Source organism: Giraffa tippelskirchi, chromosome 4 (assembly GCF_054371585.1).
Source record: "Giraffa tippelskirchi isolate mGirTip1 chromosome 4, T2T-mGirTip1v1.2.pri, whole genome shotgun sequence".
Classification (NCBI taxonomy): Eukaryota; Metazoa; Chordata; class Mammalia; order Artiodactyla; family Giraffidae; genus Giraffa; species Giraffa tippelskirchi.
Genome location: NC_137278.1, coordinates 149,470,483 through 149,488,841, shown reverse-complemented (window position 1 = coordinate 149,488,841; position 18,359 = coordinate 149,470,483). Strand labels below are relative to the sequence as shown.

General features: G+C 39.4%; 1 protein-coding gene across 29 annotated transcripts in view; it reads left to right on the top strand.

The window, feature by feature from the left end:
- SRGAP1 (SLIT-ROBO Rho GTPase activating protein 1) overlaps positions 1 to 18,359 on the top strand; it is a 291,940-nt gene that overhangs the window by 124,025 nt on the left and 149,556 nt on the right. For all 29 annotated transcript variants that reach the window (XR_014081883.1, XR_014081886.1, XR_014081884.1 and 26 more), the window contains exon 2: positions 13,728 to 13,923. Coding sequence is in view for 17 of the 29 variants with exons in the window: in XM_081588879.1 (XP_081445005.1) it covers positions 13,728 to 13,923 (196 nt within the window). In the remaining 12 variants the exon portion in view is untranslated. The remainder of the gene's footprint in view (positions 1 to 13,727; positions 13,924 to 18,359) is intronic.

Genomic DNA, 18,359 nt, shown 5'->3' with positions numbered 1-18,359 from the left:
AGACACAGGTTTGATCCCTGGGTTGGGAAGATCCCCTGGAGAAGGAAACGGCAACCCTTTCCAGTATTCTTGTCTGGAAAATTCCATGGATAGAGGAGCCTGGTGAGCTACAGTCCATGGGGTCACAAAGACTCAGACATGACTGAGCATACGCACACAGCCAAGTGCTTATAGAGAGGTGTAAGATGAGAAAATGCTAGCATTTTTACCTGTTTAAACTGCTGCTTTGTAAAGATTCAGTGATACGGTATCTTTTACAAGGTGTACTTTTTCAAGGTAAATTGCAAGATAGTGGACCACAAAGTATGTAAGAAAGGTAAAATATAGGTGTGTTAAATAATTTGCCATTTTAAACTGCTTTCTTTAGGCTGCACTGATTTTGGCTGCACTGAGTCTTCCTTGCTGCATGCAGGTTACTCGCTGGTTGCGGTGTGCGGGCTTCTCATTGCAGTGGCTTCTCTTGTTGCAGAGCACAGGCTCTAGGGCACGTGGGCTTCAGCAGTTGTGGTGAACAGGCATAGTTGCCCCAAGGCATCTTCCTGGACCACACGTCTAATCTGTATCCCCTGCATTGGTCCTTCTTAACCACAGGAGCACCAGGGAAGTCCATTTTAAACTTTAATTCAGAATTAGATATAAATCTAGTTATAGTGAAATGAAAGGCAATCTCATCACCTTATGGTACTTATAAATCCTTCTGTTCCATATCCTCAGTATTCTACTAAATGTAGCTGACACTACCTTCTCTTATCTAAATTAGTATTAAACACTTTAAAAAAAAGCTTGTCAAATATTTGGCAAAAAATGTTTTGTGATAATCAGTTATAGAATACATTTCTACAGCTATCCTTTCTAAATGTGATTAATATGCATTTTTTTCTTTTTATAAATTATACAGTTGACATACAATATTAGTTTAGATGTACAACAGTGATTCAATATTTTTATGCATTACCAAAAAATCACAATAGATAAGTCTAGTACCCATCTGTCACCATACAAAGTTATTATAGTATTATTGATATGGTCCCTGTGCTGTACATTACATTCCCAGGTGGGAGGGGAGGATATGCACTTGTTTTTAACTTGTTAAATAAATAAATTGAAGCATTCTCAATAATGAGAGCTGAGTAAAGATAACACTCCTTATCATTATAGAATATTTACTTTTAAATCCCCTAATAATTGGTCCAGCCCCTGTCTACCTTATGACCCTGAAGAATGTAACAGACTGCCATTCTGGTAAACTCCCTGAACTCTCCAGATAGTCATATCCTGGGGCCTTTGCACAGGCTACTCCTTTTATGCATGGTACCCTTCTCACACACACCCTCAACTGTCATCCGTCTGCTTAGCTACTGTACTGGCTCCTGGGTCATATCAGAGCCTTCCCTGATTCACCTGGGAAGAACTTACTGTTCCTTCCTCTGTCCTCTCAGCAGTCTCTTCATGCTTCCATTGTAGGATTCACAACACTGCCGTCGCTTCCCAGGTGACACAGTGATAAAGAATCCACCTGCCAATGCGGGAGATAGAAGCGATATGGGTTCAGTCTCTGGGTTGAGAGGATCCCCTGGAGAAATACATGGCAGCCCACTCCAGTATTCCTGCCTGGAGAATCCCGTGGACAGAGGAGCCTGGCAGGCTACAGTCCATAGGGTGCAGTATATGCTGTCGCTTCAGTCGTGTTTGACTCTTTGCAACTCCATAGATTATAGCCCACCAAGCTCCTCTGTCCGTGTAATTTTCCAGGCAAGAATACTGGAGTGGGTTGCCATGCTCTCCTCCAGGGGATTTTACTGACCCAGGGGTTGAACCAACGTCTCTTATGTCTCCTGCATTAGCAGACGGGTTCTTTACCACTAGCACCACCTGGGAAGCCCCAACACATACACACACACACAAAAAAAAAAAAACATAAAAAAACAAGTTATTTTTCATGTCTGTAGACCAGGAGCTACCTTGGGAGGCCCTGGGGGCAAAAAGCAATGGGTTTATCTTTCTTTCTTCAGGGCACAGCACCTGAAAGTTACTCAGTGTTTGTCAGATGAGACACAGTAAGCACTTTTGTAATCCTTTGCTGGTTGAGCAGACGATGAGAGAATGTTGAATTCAGTTTCTGCAGATTATATGGGTAAAGGTTGAATGTTTGTACAGGACCAAAAATAACTTTTACTATAGAATTTGGCTTTTATGAGAGGATAAAATAGAAGAATATTATGATTATACATAGGTTTTTCTCTCAAATTGGACATTTTCTTTGATAGTTTGAAGGATGAAATGAAGAGGGTTGTTGTTTATTTGGCTGTGCCTCTCAGCTTAAGGGTCTTAGTTCCCTCATCAGGGATCAAACCTGTGCTCCCTGCAGTGGAAGCAGAGTCCTAACCACTGAGTCACCAAGGACATCCCAAGAAGAGAATGATTAGTTCTGACATTTTAACAAGCTGATTGATGTTCATTCTTTGCTTAGGCCTGAAAACCCTTAAAAGATATGCACATATATAAAGCATATGCTGTGTGTGCTCAGTCACTAAGTCATATCCAACTCTTTGCAACTCCATGGACTATATATAACTCGTCAGGCTCCTCTGTCTGTGGGATTTTCCAGGCAAGAATACTGGCGTGAGTTGCCATGTCCTCCTCCAGGAGATCTCCCCTACCCAGGGATTGAACCCACATCTCCTGCATTGGCAGGTGGATTCTTTACCACTGAGCCACTTGGGAAGCCCAAGTGTCGGGTGTCAGGAGTGTGTGTATATATACATATAAAGATATGATTTTTTTAAATGCCATCTCTTTAAGAATTTTATAGCCCAGGATTGAAAGATATTTATTCTGTGATCCAGAATTGTGACTTCCAGCTATGAAATGAATGTTAAGGAAGCACAAGTAACTAGGCTACTTTCTGGTTTCCTTGTGTCAGCTCCTGAATCAGAGTTCAGGTAGTTCACGTGGAGCCAGAAGTTATTGACTATAAAGTTGCCAATAGCAATCCCATCAAAGTCTCTAATAGAAGTCTAAGGAAACTTAAATGAAATGATAAGTGTTCCCTTCGTTATTTTCCTAGATGAAGGTGTTCTCTTGCTCTGGAATTAGACGTATAAAAGCTATCTTTAATTGAGAGATGTTTGAAACATGATTTTCAGTGGATTTAACTGGAGTTTTTTCTACTGTTGACTTTCTACTGTTGACTGAGTAGCGCGTTGTTTATGGAGGAAGCCTTGTAGGGCTGGATACCAACAGGACCACATGGAGCAAAGAATGAAGCGGTATAGTGGCATGGGTGGTGGGTTGCAGAGAGAGGAGACAGGAAACCCATTTTATGAATTAGCAAAATTTGAGTCCTATGTCCAGATGTGCAGAATGAAGCATTTTCGTAACTAGCTATCTTTACTGAAGCAAACATTCATCAGAGAGAGTTATTGAGAATCTATTATGTGTTGTATGGAAATTTAGAGACATGATATTGGTAATCGGATTCAAAATCTGTGTAGTTCAAAACTCTACAATAATTGGAACATAATAGCAGTAACAATAATGATTTAAAACAAAAGTAATTGACTTAAATACATAGTTTCCCATAAAGCCAGGACGTTTAGAAGTACTAGGGAATTAGCGTTAGGCGCTTAGCTAGTTTTTGTAAAATATTAGGTTTTTAAGTATCAATGATAGAAATGCAATTTTTATTGCTTTTCTAAATGATGCTAGACACTTTGCACTTAAACTTTTATTTGATGCATTAATAGTTATATACGGCATCTGTATACATTCTAATAAATTATCACTAAGGCTTGGCCTGGATCACTTACTTGCTTTGTGTAATTGCACATTGTGTGTAACTGTTGAATATTATAAATTTGCATCATGGACTTTGGAGTTAGACAAGCCTGATTGGGAATCTAAGCTCTAGTACTTATTCATTGTTTGACTTTGGACAAAATACTTAATCTCTTGCTTCGATTTCCTCATGTATGGAATGGAAGCATTACATAATGGGATTGCAGTGAGAATTAAATGAGCTAAACTACATCAAGTACTTATCACAGGATCTGGAACATAGTAAGAATTCAGTAAATAGTCTCCTGTTCAATGTAAATGGTAAATTGTTTGGGAGGTTAAACTGTGTTCTAGTAGATGCTTTAAAATTGTAATTACTGCTTGAGAAATAGCCTTAATTTAAAAAGTCTCAATTTGCAATTAATTCTGTACAAAAGATTTAAACTAGTCAAAAGTTTTTCATTCTTCAAACTTATTTAGAGAAAAACATATGTGGAACATGTTTATGCCATGAGACTTCATGTTGAATTATTTCAGTAAAGAAAGTCACCATTTAGAGAATGCCTTGAACTTTTGTCAGTGACACAGCCATCCCAAAATGTAAATCTTTGAACTCTACACATCAGTGATTTCCATACACTGTCTTTTTCTGGTAGTAAAAATCAGTCTACTAGGATGTTCTTAAATGTCCTTGCTTAATTATAGGGAAGTTAATGAAGGTTCTGCCTCTTGTGCATTCTAAATAAAAGCACTAAATTGAATCATTCAGATCTGTACTTCCTTAAACTGGCCTAACAATGTAGTTAAACTGCAATAATTGATCACCTGAATTTATTGACTTTCATCCTGGCTAGCTCTCATCTGACAAAAAAAAAAAAAAAGTGCAAATTTGGTTTCTATGCTTTACATTAAAACGTTATCTGGGCCAGAATATAATATTTGGCTGTCAAAAGTTATGAAAACTTTTGTAGTGAACTTATACTAAGATAATATTGAGGTAAATGTCATTTCAAATGAATATATTATTATGAAAACTTACAAAAACAAACACGGTCTCTAAGTGTAGGAAATGTTGTGATACTGACTTTACTTTCATATCCATGCAGTGAGGATTAATAGTGCTGAGAGGACACTTTTCTTATTTTATTTCTAAAGGATTCGTCATAACTCTACTCCCTCCCAGATATGCAAATTATCTCGTGGCGCAGAAGGATGAAGCCATGCTTTGAGCTTAGAATGGAAGCAACCCAATTTCATATATGTCTGTGCTATTTATTTAGCTTAAGTAGTTGGTGATTTCATAAGTCAGAAGTAGAAAAAGACTTTGTTGTTCTTGGTCAGTTGTCCAGTTGTGCTCGACTCTTTGCAGCCCCTTGGACTACAACACGCCAGACTTCCCTGTCCTTGACCATCTCCCGGAGCTTGCTCAAACTCATGACCATTGACTCAGTGATGCCACCCACCATATCGTCCTCTGTCATCCCCTTCTCCACCTGCCTTCAATCTTTCCTAGCATCAGGGTCTTTTCTTGATGCTAGAAATAAACTTTAGGGAGTTATATTTTTCATGAAGCAGTAACCTGAAAGATTCTATTTGGTCCAACCACCCTAAGCTTCCTTCTTCAGAATGTTACTCTTCTGGGCCAGGGTATCAAGAATTATTATTTTTAGTTTATTTATTTAAGGAACTACTTTTCATTCTGCCAAATTTGCAGAGCCTTCCATATGTTACATATACTTTAAAGTCAGTGTGGGGCCAGCCACTGAAGCTGTCACTACTGACTCCAGTTGCCTGTAGTCTTTTCTTAAAGTCCTTTAGTGTGAGTAATTGACACCATCAAATCTAGAACTTACATTTTTTTCTTTTCTCAGTCCGCATTACATGATAATTGGCCATTACAGTGTTTGACACGAAGAAGCCTTTGTATATCTCATTTCATTGAAGCCTTCCATTGCCTTTGGGAGGGGAATATAGCAGTTAGGATTAGTGATCATTTGCAGTTGAGGAAACATAAGTTCCACAGAGATGATTACTATTCCAAGGTCATATTTCTGTAACTGGAACCAGTGTCCTGATACTCTGTATTCTAGCCCATATTTGCCTTGTGTATAAATCTTAGCTTCCGATCAAGTCAGCCAACTCTTCAAAGACCTTTTCTGATTCCACTTATCAGAAACTTCATCACTAGAGAATTGTCCTATAGATGAGCTACATTTCCAAGTTTAAATGTTCTTTAACAGTCACATTAAAAAGAAAAAAGAACCGGTGACATTAATTTTAATATCTTTTTATAACCCAGTATGTCTAAAATGTTTAATTCTAGCATTAATATAAAAATATTAATGATGCTTTTATGTTCTTTTTTCCCCCACACACTAGGATTTTGAAATCCTCTGTGTATTTTACACTTGGAGCACATCTTAGTTTGCACCAGCTACATTTCAAGTGCTCAGTGTGACACATGGCTGCATTGGACAGCACAGCTCAGCTTCTCCTCTCTGATAACAGATGACAGGGAAATACTCATTACTTCCATACCAGATGACGGAAATGGGTGATTCATAACTAATTAAAATAATCAGCTTAGGCACAGAAAAATATGGATACCATTCATTCTTGTGAGGGTTTTTGTCAGTGGTGGTGGTTTGTTTTGCCCGATAATTCAAATGAAGACCCCTATTTGATCCCTGGGTCAGGAAGATCCTCTGGAGGAGGGCATGGTAACCCACTCCAGTATTCTTGCCTAGAGAATCGCATTGACAGAGGAGCCTGGCAGGCTGCAGTGATAACAGAATTTTGGGCTTCCCAGGTAGCACGAATGGTAAAGAACCCACCTGCCAATGCAGGAGACGTAAGAGACACGGATTCAATCCCTGGGTCGGGAAGATCCCTTGGAGGAGGGCATGGCAACCTACTTCAGTATTGTTGCCTGAGAATCCCATGGACACAGGAGCCTGGCAGGCCACAGTCCACGGGGTTGCAAAGAGTGGGGCACGACTGAGTGGTTGAGCACATACACACACACCCATGTAGCTTACAAAGGAAACTATTTCATAAATAGTTTGAAAATATTTCAATAGTGTGAAAATGTTTCATATTTATCAGATATTTAGCCTTTCTTTTCATTTATTCATTTATGTGTGCTATTTTCTGAAATGCAAATTGGACTGTGTGTCTTCCTTGTTCAGAATTGTTCAGTTCCTCCCCGCTAGTGTTTCCTAAGGTTACCCAGTGATAAGATTCACCATGGGTACTTGGATATCCTCTGTTCCTGGTCCTGTCAGACTGAAAGAATCATATAGGTATTTTTAGTAAGCTCGCCTGGTGGCTCTTACCATCAGGCCAGTTGGGAAAACTGGCCTAAAAGATAAAATTTTACTCCTTAGCCTACCACGTGGGGTCCTTTCTGACCTAGCCTGTGACTAGGCCTGTTACCAAGTAGAGTTAGATTGTAGCACAGAGAAGTACTTGGCCAGGTTCTCTTTGTGCCTGTACTTAAGCTTCCTTCAGCCTGGGATGCCCTTCCCCTCTGTGTCTGCCAGCCCACTGCAAGTCAGCCTCAGGACCGCCTCCTCAGTGCTTGCCTGTTTGCCCGGGCACACACACTTCCTCCCCACACTTTACATTGCTCCTTGACATTGGTGACTCAAAGCCCTGGAAGTCACTCGCTCTCACCATCTGTTGGCCGTGGCTGTCTCCTCACTGAGAATGGGGCGTGTCCTTTCCAGTCTCTTAGTTAGAGTCACTAGAAGGGAATCTGGCACACAGTAATAGTCAATAAATATTTTTCTCATGAAAGCCTGATGATACCAGTAATAATAACATCTCCATCTGTTTCATAGTGATTTGCAGATTGCAGCGTGCTTTTTGCTTGTATCATCTCATTTAAGTCTCTCACCACAATCTCGTGAGGTGGAACTCTTATTTTTCAAGATTTTAAGCAGCTTGCCCCATGTCACGTGACTTGTAATAAGGGACACTGTAACACCAGCACAAGTCCATAAGGTGCAGGATGCAAAAGAAGCTTAAATCTTGGGTTCAGATTTCAAGTGAGGAAATGGCCTTTGCTTATTCAGTCTATTTACACATGCACACACACAAAATAAAGTTCACATGGATTTTTTGCTCCAAATTTCTAGCTTTTTTAGGCTTTTCAGCATTATTGCATGAGTTTGTACATAGCGTTCAGCTAAGCAGTAGCTGCTAGGTTGTATACATATTCACATGACTATGTGAAAAATTGAGGGAACCAGTTAGAATCTCATTGGGTTCTTCTCTTTCAGGACATTCCAGGGGTTCTCATCTGTCATTTGGGGAAGTTCCTTATATCCTTTGGGTAAAGGTGCTGATAAATCTACACACAATATATATTTTGTTGATATCATAAGGAAGATCTGACCAAACAACGCTATGAAATAATTGAGATGGTTTGTGATACTTTGGAAGTGTTACGGTGTTTTTATTTTTTGCTGTATGATCACAAGTTTCACACCCAGTCTATCAATTTTATGTCCTAGTCCTAATCAGTCAGTAACATATTAGCAAAACAGCCCAGTCTGGCCTCAGTCTTTCCATGAAATATGCATCATACTTTGTGGTCTCACACAAATTTATTTTGAGGGTTAGGACTTCCCTTTATCAGGGCAATAGCAAGAAATGCCTCTGTTTCCTCCTTTCCTAGGCAGTTCCATTTTATTTGGTAAGTGTTAGTCAGCAGATTTTTATAGCTTAGAGAGGAACTATTTCAACTTTTTTTTTTTTTTTTACCAAATAGAGTAGTTTGAAAGCATCATCTTTTTGTGTATTATTCTTATTGGCTTACTGATATTGATTCATTCTGTGGTGATGTGCTGGTCATTAAAAAAAAAAAAAAGACAGTAAATTTTAGCCCTGTTAAAATGGCCATTGTTAGTATTTAGTAGGTCCTGCCCTAGATTTAAATAATGGCTGCTTGGAGACTCCTCTGAGGTGGCATTTTTCTGCCTGAAAGAGTTTGTACTGTTTTATGCAGTTGTCTGGGAGTCATGGTGATAAAGCTCTCAATGTTGTATTAGGTTAATCTTTTCTATACCGTTCTGGATCATAAATAAATTGAGATGAAGTAAAAATACTGAAGCAAGAGTCATTTTATGAAGACATCATTTTAAAGTGCTTGCCCCATGTTGTCTAATTTGATAAACCACTGAAAAGTCCTAGGTGTGGAAATAGGAGGAGGCATTTTGTTGTTGCTGCTGTTATCATTCTCAGAAATGTCTCAACCAAAATTTCATGGAATTGTGATATGGCAGTCTATCTTTTTTAATGTAACAGCTAAATTGAGCTATGTCATATTTCATTCAGTATACCCATTTAGAGTGTACAATTGCTTTTTAGTATATTCACTGTTTTGTAACTGTCACTACAGTCACTTTTACAACATTTTCATCACCCCCCCAAAAAAAATCGTGCACCCCTTAGCCATGACTTCCCATTTCCTCCAGCACCTCTAGCTCTCTAGTCAACAATTAATCTACTTTCTGTTTCTATGGATTAGTCTCTTCTGGACATTTCATGTCAATGTAATCACACTTGCCATTAGTGACTAGTTTTGTTCACTAGGCTTATATTTTCAGTATAAGCATGAATCTTGACTTCATTCCTGTTTATGAATGAATAACACCCCAATTTGCAGCCATACCTCATTTTGTTTTTCTGTTCCATTGAAGGACATTTAGGTTATTTCCACGTTTCAGTTGTTATGAGTCATACTGCCACAACCATTTGTCTATACATTTTTTTTGTGGAAATATGTTTTCTCTTGGGTATATGCGTAGGAGTAGATTTGCTCAGTCTATGTCAAACTTTAAGGAACTGCCAGATTTGTGCCAAAACGACTGTACAATTTTACATTTCTACCAGCAGTGTATGAGGGTTCCAACTTCTCCAACCCCCACCAGCACTTGTGGTGTCTTTGATGATCACCATCTTAGTGAGGGTGAAGTGATATCTCATTGTGCTTTTGATTTGCATCTTCCTGATGGTGATTGACTTTGAATCACCTTTCATGTGCTGTTAGCCATTTGTATATCCTCTTTTGGGAAATGTCTGTTGAGATCTGTTGCCCATTTTAAAATTGGATTATTTCTGTTTTTATTATTGAGTTCTAAGAGACTATATATTCTAGATTACAAGTTAGTTATTTGGTGGTGGTGGTGGTAGTGGTGGTGGTGTAGTCACTAGTGTGTGACTTTGTGACCCATTGGATTGTAGCCCATCAGACTCCTCTGTCCATGGTATTTCCCAGGCAAGAATATTGGAGCAGCATTGCCATTTGCTTCTCCAGGGGGTCTTCCTGACCCAAGGATCAAACTTGGGTCTCCTGCATTACAAGTGGTCTCCTGCATTAGTTCAGGGCCCAGTGCTCCACAGGCTTCTTTGATCTGTTCTAAGCAGTGAACCAAGATTGATATGACCAGCATTTGTTTTATTCATTTGTTTAAAAGTCTTTAAAATATGATGGTGTACTCAGTGAGCTCAATCTGATAAGGTCATGTTAATAGAGGCACAGCATCTATGCAGGAAGGTGATGTGCCGAATTGTGCTGCTTAACAACTCTGATGTGATGTGAGGTATCCAAAGGTTTTCCCTTCCTAACTGGAGAGTTCTCATGTTAGTACTTATATCATGATTTTTTTTTCCCTTGTGACCTTTTCCTCATTTGTCAAATTTTTCTAAATTAAAAGTAATCAGTCATGTTCTTCTCTAATTTTTGGCACGTGTTTTTTCTCTAGTTTCTGTCCTTCCAGTTTTTTTGCTATTGAAAATGTTGCCAGTGTACTATATTGACCAGAAAAGGACAGATAACGTGAAGTAAGTTACTCCCTGCAAAATGAGGTTGGGATTTTAACTGTTTAAAATAGGATCGTCCTTCTCAAAACTCCTTAACTCTTGATTTTAAACCCTGAAGGAAACAAACAAGAGAAAAATCTAAGAATGAGATCCAAGAAGGAAGCCCATATAATTTTTGTATGCTTCTGGTGAGATTCGTACTCTCACCTACTTTTATTTCTTTTTTGGCACCAAGACAGCTTTAAAAAACAAAACAGAACTAGTTGACAGCTTAAGATGATTGATTTTTTTTTTTCAGCTAGCACAGCAAGATGAGCTAAAATTACCTCATCATAAAACACTTGCTAGGATTCTTGAATGAGAAATACCCCCTCCCTTGATTTATTTTCTTTATGAAATAAAACTAGGTCTGTATTTGTGGAGGAAAGAGTTTAGCAGACATGCTGATTATAATACTGTATTGAAAAACACTTTTCTTTGATTGACTAAAATTCAGCTGCTCTTTGTGGTAATTAAAAGCCTGTAATATGTCTTCATTTTGGTGTTCACCACACTTTTGTGACATGAATAATAGGGTCCCCCAATCTCCAAGTGGAAAAACCAAGAGAGGACACTTGAGAAATGCTTTCCTATCTTCTCCCGGGACTCCTCCAAAACCCGGCTGCTGGGACATGACCTAATTGAGAGCTGAGACCTTGTTTCGTAGTTACTGTATCTTTTTTGCCGAGATATAGGCCTGGCACACTATAGGTTCTTAAAACATATTGCATGGATGAAAGTCAGGCAGAAGCATTCTATTAAGATTAATTTGATGGACAGACCTGGGCTAGAGCTCCTGAGGGTGCTACTCACTAGCTGAAGTCTCTAGATGAAGGATGTTATCTCGTTTAACCTCAGTTTCTTCTTTGCAAAATGAGAATAATATTAGTACCTACTTCAGTAGAGTGTAGAACAATAAGTATTCAATTATCATTAGCTGTTATTAAGTTGAGTAAATTTCTTGACTCCTCATTCAGAACTGGATTGCCCTGCTGTTAATGACCCTGATTACACATGGTCAAGTATGTGCGTATGTATTGTCAGCTCAGTTACTGAAGAATAGGATGCAATTGAGGAGGTGTTATTTGGACATCGATTTCTACTAAATCCACTGAATTAGATTCAGCCCTCACTGTTAGGGAATATGCACTGACACTGGGAAAGATGAAATAAAGAAGTTTTCCAGTATGAATATTCTTGTCTTTGGAGGTTAGCCTTGAGTCTCAGAACAAAAACAAGTCAGTAGTTATTAGTTACTATATCTCCTTTTCCAAAACACACATGGTTCATTGTTATAGTCATTTGCAGATAGTTTTGCATGACACACTTTTGCTTTTGTGTTTCTACTAAATCACTAAATGACTAACGTTTGTGTTCCTAATATGTTAAAATTGTCAAAGGATTCTTTTCAGGATTATATATGTGATAAAGCTTAGTTAGTTGGGACAATGTGGAAAATGTGAAAAGCCAAGTGAAGAGCTCTTGATCTTGTGATGAGATGGATGAAACTGGAGCCCATTATACAGAGTGAAGTAAGCCAGAAAGAAAAACACCAATACAGTATACTAATGCATATATATGGAATTTGAAAGATGGTAACGATAACCCTATATGCGAGACAGAATAAGAGACACAGATGCATAGAACAGTCTTATGGACTCTGAGGGAGAAGGTGAGGGTGGGACATTCTGAGAGAATAGCATTGAAACATGTATATTATCATATGTGAAACAGAACACCATACGAGGTTTGATGAATGAGACAAATGCTCAGGGCTGGGGCAATGGGATGACCCAGAAGGATGGGATGGGGAGGGAGGTGGGAGGGGGGTTCAGGATGGGGAACACATGTAAACCCATGGCTGATTCATGTCAATGTATGGCAAAACCCACTACAATATTGTAAAGTAATTAGCCCCCAAGTAAAATAAATAAATTTATTAAAAAAAATTATAATAATAAAGCAGATTCCAGGGATTATCCCATAATGAATGGATTATTTGGATATAGAAAGAAATTATTTTTAGGCGTGGCATTCCTATAAACTCTACAGCTATGTGTTTTACAAACTAGAAATTTATGCACTAAATAAAAATTACCAGATGTCAGTGTTTGTATGTGCCAGCTGGCAAAGAAGTTGAGAAGGTTCAGAATTCTGGAAGAAATGGTGCTCACTTCTCTGCCATTCAAACTCAAAAAAGATATTTGAGGTGAAACGCTGTTTAAAAAACTACAATGTCCTCAGCTACCCAAAGATGTCATATGTTACAAATTGTTATCTGAAAGCCTTTAATTTTTTCCCCCTCATGACTCCATGCATGTTTGTGGTGTTGCAAATGTAATCCACGTTTCTAATCTAATTTATTGCATTCCTTCCTGAGGCTTAGCTCATTCTTTTAAAGGGTCAGCAGATATCTCTCTTTTTTTTAACTTTTTATTTTGTATTGGGATATAGACAATTAACGGGCTTCCCCAGTGACTCAGACTGTAAAGAATCCGCCTGCAATGCAGGAGACCTGGGTTCAATCCCAGTGTTGGAAAGATCCCCTGGAGGAGGGTATGACAACCCACTCCAGTATTCTTGCCTGGGAAATCCCATGGACAGAGGAGCCTGGCAGGCTACAGTCCCTAGGGTTGCAAAGAATCAGACACAGCTGAGCGACTAAGCACTTAGCTGATCAACAGCATTGTGATATTTTAAGGCGAACAACAAAGGGACTCAACAAATCATATACGTATATGCATCCTCCCCCAAACTCTCCTCCCATCCAGGCTGCCACATAACGTTGAGCAGAGTTCCATGTGCTCTACAGTAGGTCCTTGTTGGTTATCCACTTTAAACATAGCTGTGTGTACATGTCTATCACAAACTCCCTATCCCTTCCCCTGATCTTTCCCCCTGGCAACCATAAGTTCATAAGCAGATATCTTTATTTAAAGACCCAGCCTGGACACAGCAGCCTCGTAAAGGTCCAGTGCAGAGCTAAATGTATGATAGGTTTCAATATTTTTATCTTGCACATACCAGAACACTTCAGTGATTTTCATGAAATCATCAAATGGGTTCTCTTCTTCTCTCCTTAGAAATTCGCGCTCAACTGGTAGAACAACAGAAATGCCTGGAGCAGCAGACAGAGATGAGAGTTCAGCTTCTGCAGGACCTGCAAGATTTTTTCCGGAAAAAAGCCGAAATTGAGACGGATTATTCTCGGAACCTCGAAAAGTTAGCAGAAAGATTCATGGCCAAAACAAGAAGCACTAAGGATCATCAACAGTACAAGTAAGAGAGGCTTGACTCAAATTCATCTTTCCAAGAGGATATCCTGTCTTCTATACAGTCCATGGAATTCTCTAGGCCAGAATACTAGAGTGGGTAGCCTTTCCCTTCTGCAGGGGATCTTCCCAACCCAGGCATTGAACCCAGGTCTCCCGCATTGCAGGTAGATTCTTTTCCAGCTGAGCCACAAGGGAAGCCCTTTATTGGTTTTAGAATTTTCCATTTTTTTGTCTGAAACGTTGTTGATTGATATATCCCCATAAATAAAAGCAACTTTATGCTTATAATGTATGAGCATAAATGTATTACATGTTAAACTAATAGTATTCTCTTGACATGTTTTTCTTTCCAATAAATACACTAGGAGTTGATGTCTAACACAGGTAGATATTTAGTTTTGTTTGGTTTTGTGATTCAAGCCAATTTTTTCCTAACTGGAGTATAGATGCTCTACAATGTTGTGGTAGTTTCTTCTATACAGCAAAATGAATCAGCCACCCATATACATATATCCCCTCTTCTTTGGATTTCCTTCCCTTTTAGGTCACCAGAGAGCACTGAGGAGAGTTCCTTGTGCTATATAGTAGGTTCTTGTTAGATATCTATCTTATACATAGTATCAATAGTGTATATAGGCCAATCCCAATCTCCCAATCCATCCCACACCCTCTTCCCCCTTGGTATCCATATGTTTGTTCTCTACATCTGTGACTCTGATTCTGCTTTGCGAATAAGTTCATCTGTACCATTTTTCTAGATTCCACGTACATGTGTTAATGTATGACATTTGTTTTTCTTTTCCTGACTTCACTCTAACACTGGCAGATAGATATTTGGATAGGCAAATTTTAAATAGCTGATTCTTCATGCAGAGAGCTCAGGAATTTTGTAGTGATCTTACATGAAAATAATCAATGAGGGTTGCTTAAATTTACATTCCCATACCCCGTCCCAGTAGTATTTGTGGTTGTTGCAGTAGCGACTGACTTAAAACAAGGGTCTTTGATAAAATGCTTATGATCTAGCTTAATTAATTGACAGTTGACCCTTGAACAACCACAAGGGTTAGGTTGCCAACCCCCTGCGCAGTTGAAAGTCGGTTTACTGCCATCTCTGCCTCAAAAACAAAGGAATTGGTAAATGACTCGCCCAAAGGCAGGAAGCTGAACAGTTGTGGATAGAATCAGGGATCAGACCCAAGTTCTACATATTGTGATCTCTAATTGAACAGAAACTATTCCCTGTACCTAGTTAATTTAAAGATATGTAAAATGAAAATACAGCTATTAAATTTATTGAAAAAAATCTGCGTGTAAGTAGACCTGCACAGTTCAAACCCTAGTTGTTCAGGGGTCAGCTGTACTTCATTTGTTTAAAAAAATACATGCAAGTTTTTCTGCTAATGAGATTTACTTTAGAATTTAAATCTGGGAGACAAGTAGGCAAGCAACTCCAATAGAGTATACAGGTGGTCTGAAAGATGTCAGGGCAAGCTACCAGGGAGACCTGATGGAAATCCATTCTGAAGTGGAAGTGGGGTCGGGAAGGTCCAGGCAAGGTTCTGGAAGAAATGATACATAAGTGAAGACCTGAAGGACTTGTTAGCCAGGTAAGGGCCCAGAGCAGGACATTCAAGCAAAGGGAACATCGTGCATAAGGGGCCACAGGGAAGGGGAGCAGGACAGCTTTGCAGAGCAGGAAATAATCCAGTGAGAGTGAGTAATGGGGTAGTGAGCTACATGGCTCCCCATGTACATTGTGCCTGATCACAGAGGCCTGTAGACCATACCAGGAAGTTTGGGCTTTATCCTCGGGGCTTGAGAAGCCTTTGTAGAGGCTTTTAAGTTAAAGGATGACCAGCTCAGACCTGCATCTTGAAATGAAAACTGTAGATAGGATTGTGGGCTGGAGGAGGACAGGGTCATAGTCTGGAGGGAGACCAGGCAGAAGGCCTTCACCATGTGGCATGAACTAGCCACACTGCAGGTAGAAATAGAATCATTTAGGAGATGTTAAAAAGGCAGCCCAGTCTTTCATTTCTGGAAAAACAACTAGATAATATGAGAAATATTTCTGCTACAAAACTCCTGGAAATGCTGACAAAAATATAATAGACATCATTGTAAATCTATAACTGAACTCACAGGAAAGTAGGGGAAATTTCCAGTGGCCCAGAAAGGAAAAGGGAACTGAAAACTTGAGTGGTGATTGTATCCCACGTGGGGACAGAAGAGGAGGCCTGTGCAAGGTAGGGAGCTGGACGTGAGGACTGGCTCATCACCATCCTATAGCACAGCATCCCAGCCCGAAGTCAGGGGCAGCGGAACTGCTGTCTCAGTGAAATAGTAGAGCAGAACATCACACGGGTGAGGCGAACGGATAGTTAGGGAGTCTGGGATGGACGTGTACACCCTGCTCTGCTTAAAATGGATAACCAATAAGGACCTATTGTAGAGCAGAGGGAACTCGGCTCAATTTTATGTGGCAGTCTGGATGGGAGGGGAGTTTTAGGGGCAATGGATACATGTATTTCTATGGCTGAGTCCCTTCCCTGTTCACCTGAAACTGTCACAACGTTGTTAATCGGCTATGCTAAGCTGCTAAGTCACTTCAGTCGTGTCCGACTCTGCGACCCCCTAGACGGTAGCCCACCTGGCTCCCCCGTCCCTGGGATTCTCCAGGCAAGAACACTGGAGTGGGTTAATCGGCTATACCTCAAGACAAAACTTTTTTTAAAAAAAGAAAATCACTCACACCCACCTCCACACCTCCCGCCTCCCCCCACCCCCCGACACACACATGGGACAATAGGGAAGCCCAAATGCTCCTGAGCTCCAAATGGTAGGAGGTTGCAGAAAAGCACATATCAGTCTTCACCATTGGCTTTGCAGTTTTAATTTATACCCTTCTGTGGCCTTGGCTCCTACATAAAAAGTAGAATAGTTTTTTTTTTTTTTTTAAAAAACCCTCCATACTGTTTTTCACAGTGGCTATACCAATTTATATTCCCACTGACAGTATGGGAGGGTTCCCTCTTCTCCACATCCATTCTAATATTTGCTATTTGTGTTCTTTTTGATGATGGCCATCATGGCAAGTGTGAGGTGATATATCTCATTGCGGTTTTGATTTGCATTTCCCTGAATGCTGTTGAGCATCTTTTCATGTGCCTGTTGGCCATCTGTGTGTCTTCTTTGGCAATTCTACTCTTGGGTATATATCCAAAAAAACAAAACACTAATTTGAAAAGATATATGCATCCCAATTATTTACAACTACCAAGGAATGGAAACAACCTAAGTGTCCATGAATGGATAAAGAAGCTGTGTTATATATACACAATGGGCTACTACTCAGTCATAAAAAAAGAATGAAATAGTTCCATTTGCAGCAACATGGATGGACTTAGAGGATATTATGCTAAGTGAAATAAGTCAGACAGATGCTGTATGATAAATACTGACAAATACTGTATGATATCACTTATATGTGGAATCTAAAAAACACAACAAACTAGTGAATATAATAAGGAAGAAGCAGACTCACACATCCACTCCAGTATTCTTGCCTAGAGAATCCTGTGGACAGAGGAGCCTGGTGGGCTGCTGTCCATAGGGTCACATAGAGTCGGACACAACTCAAGCAACTTAGCATGCATGCATGCATTGGAGAAGGAAATGGAAACCCACTCCAGTATTCTTGCCTGGAGAATCCCAGGGACTGAGGAGCCTGGTGGGCTGCTGTCTATGGGCTTGCACAGAGTCGGACACGACTGAAGCAACTTAGCAGCAACAGCAGCACACTCACACATATAGAGAACAAATTAGTGGTTACCAGTGGGGAGAGGGACAACATGGGGAGAGGGACAACATGAGGTTAGGAGATGAAGATGTATGAACTATTATGTATTTTAAAAGTTATAAAGATATATTGTATAACACAGAATATAGCCAATATTTTATAGTAACTATAAATGGAGTATAACCTTTAAAAATTGTGAATCACTAATGTACACCTGTATACCTGTAACTTACATAATATTGTAGGTGTATACCTGTAACTTACATAATATTGCATATCAACTCAATGTCAATAAAAAAACTTTTTTAACTCTTCTCATCATAAGAAAAAAAAAAAGTAGAAACTTTTGCAGAAAAAAAAGAGAATAAGGGTTCTTTTGCAGAAGCAAATGCAGAACTATTCTGGATAGGGAATACCTTTTTTAGTTTTTATTTTGGGCTCACTTTAACCTGTATTGTTGGTCCAGCATAGAAGTAAATTTTGGTGATGGTTCCCAGGGTGAGCAGATGTCAAATGCGCTTGACAGAGACTGGAGCCAGTACTAGATCTGCATTTATAAAAACTGTCCCTTTTGAAAAGTAATTGCAAATAAGAGGACAGCCCATTGGCTTATACAGTAAATATTTTTGAGTGTCTCC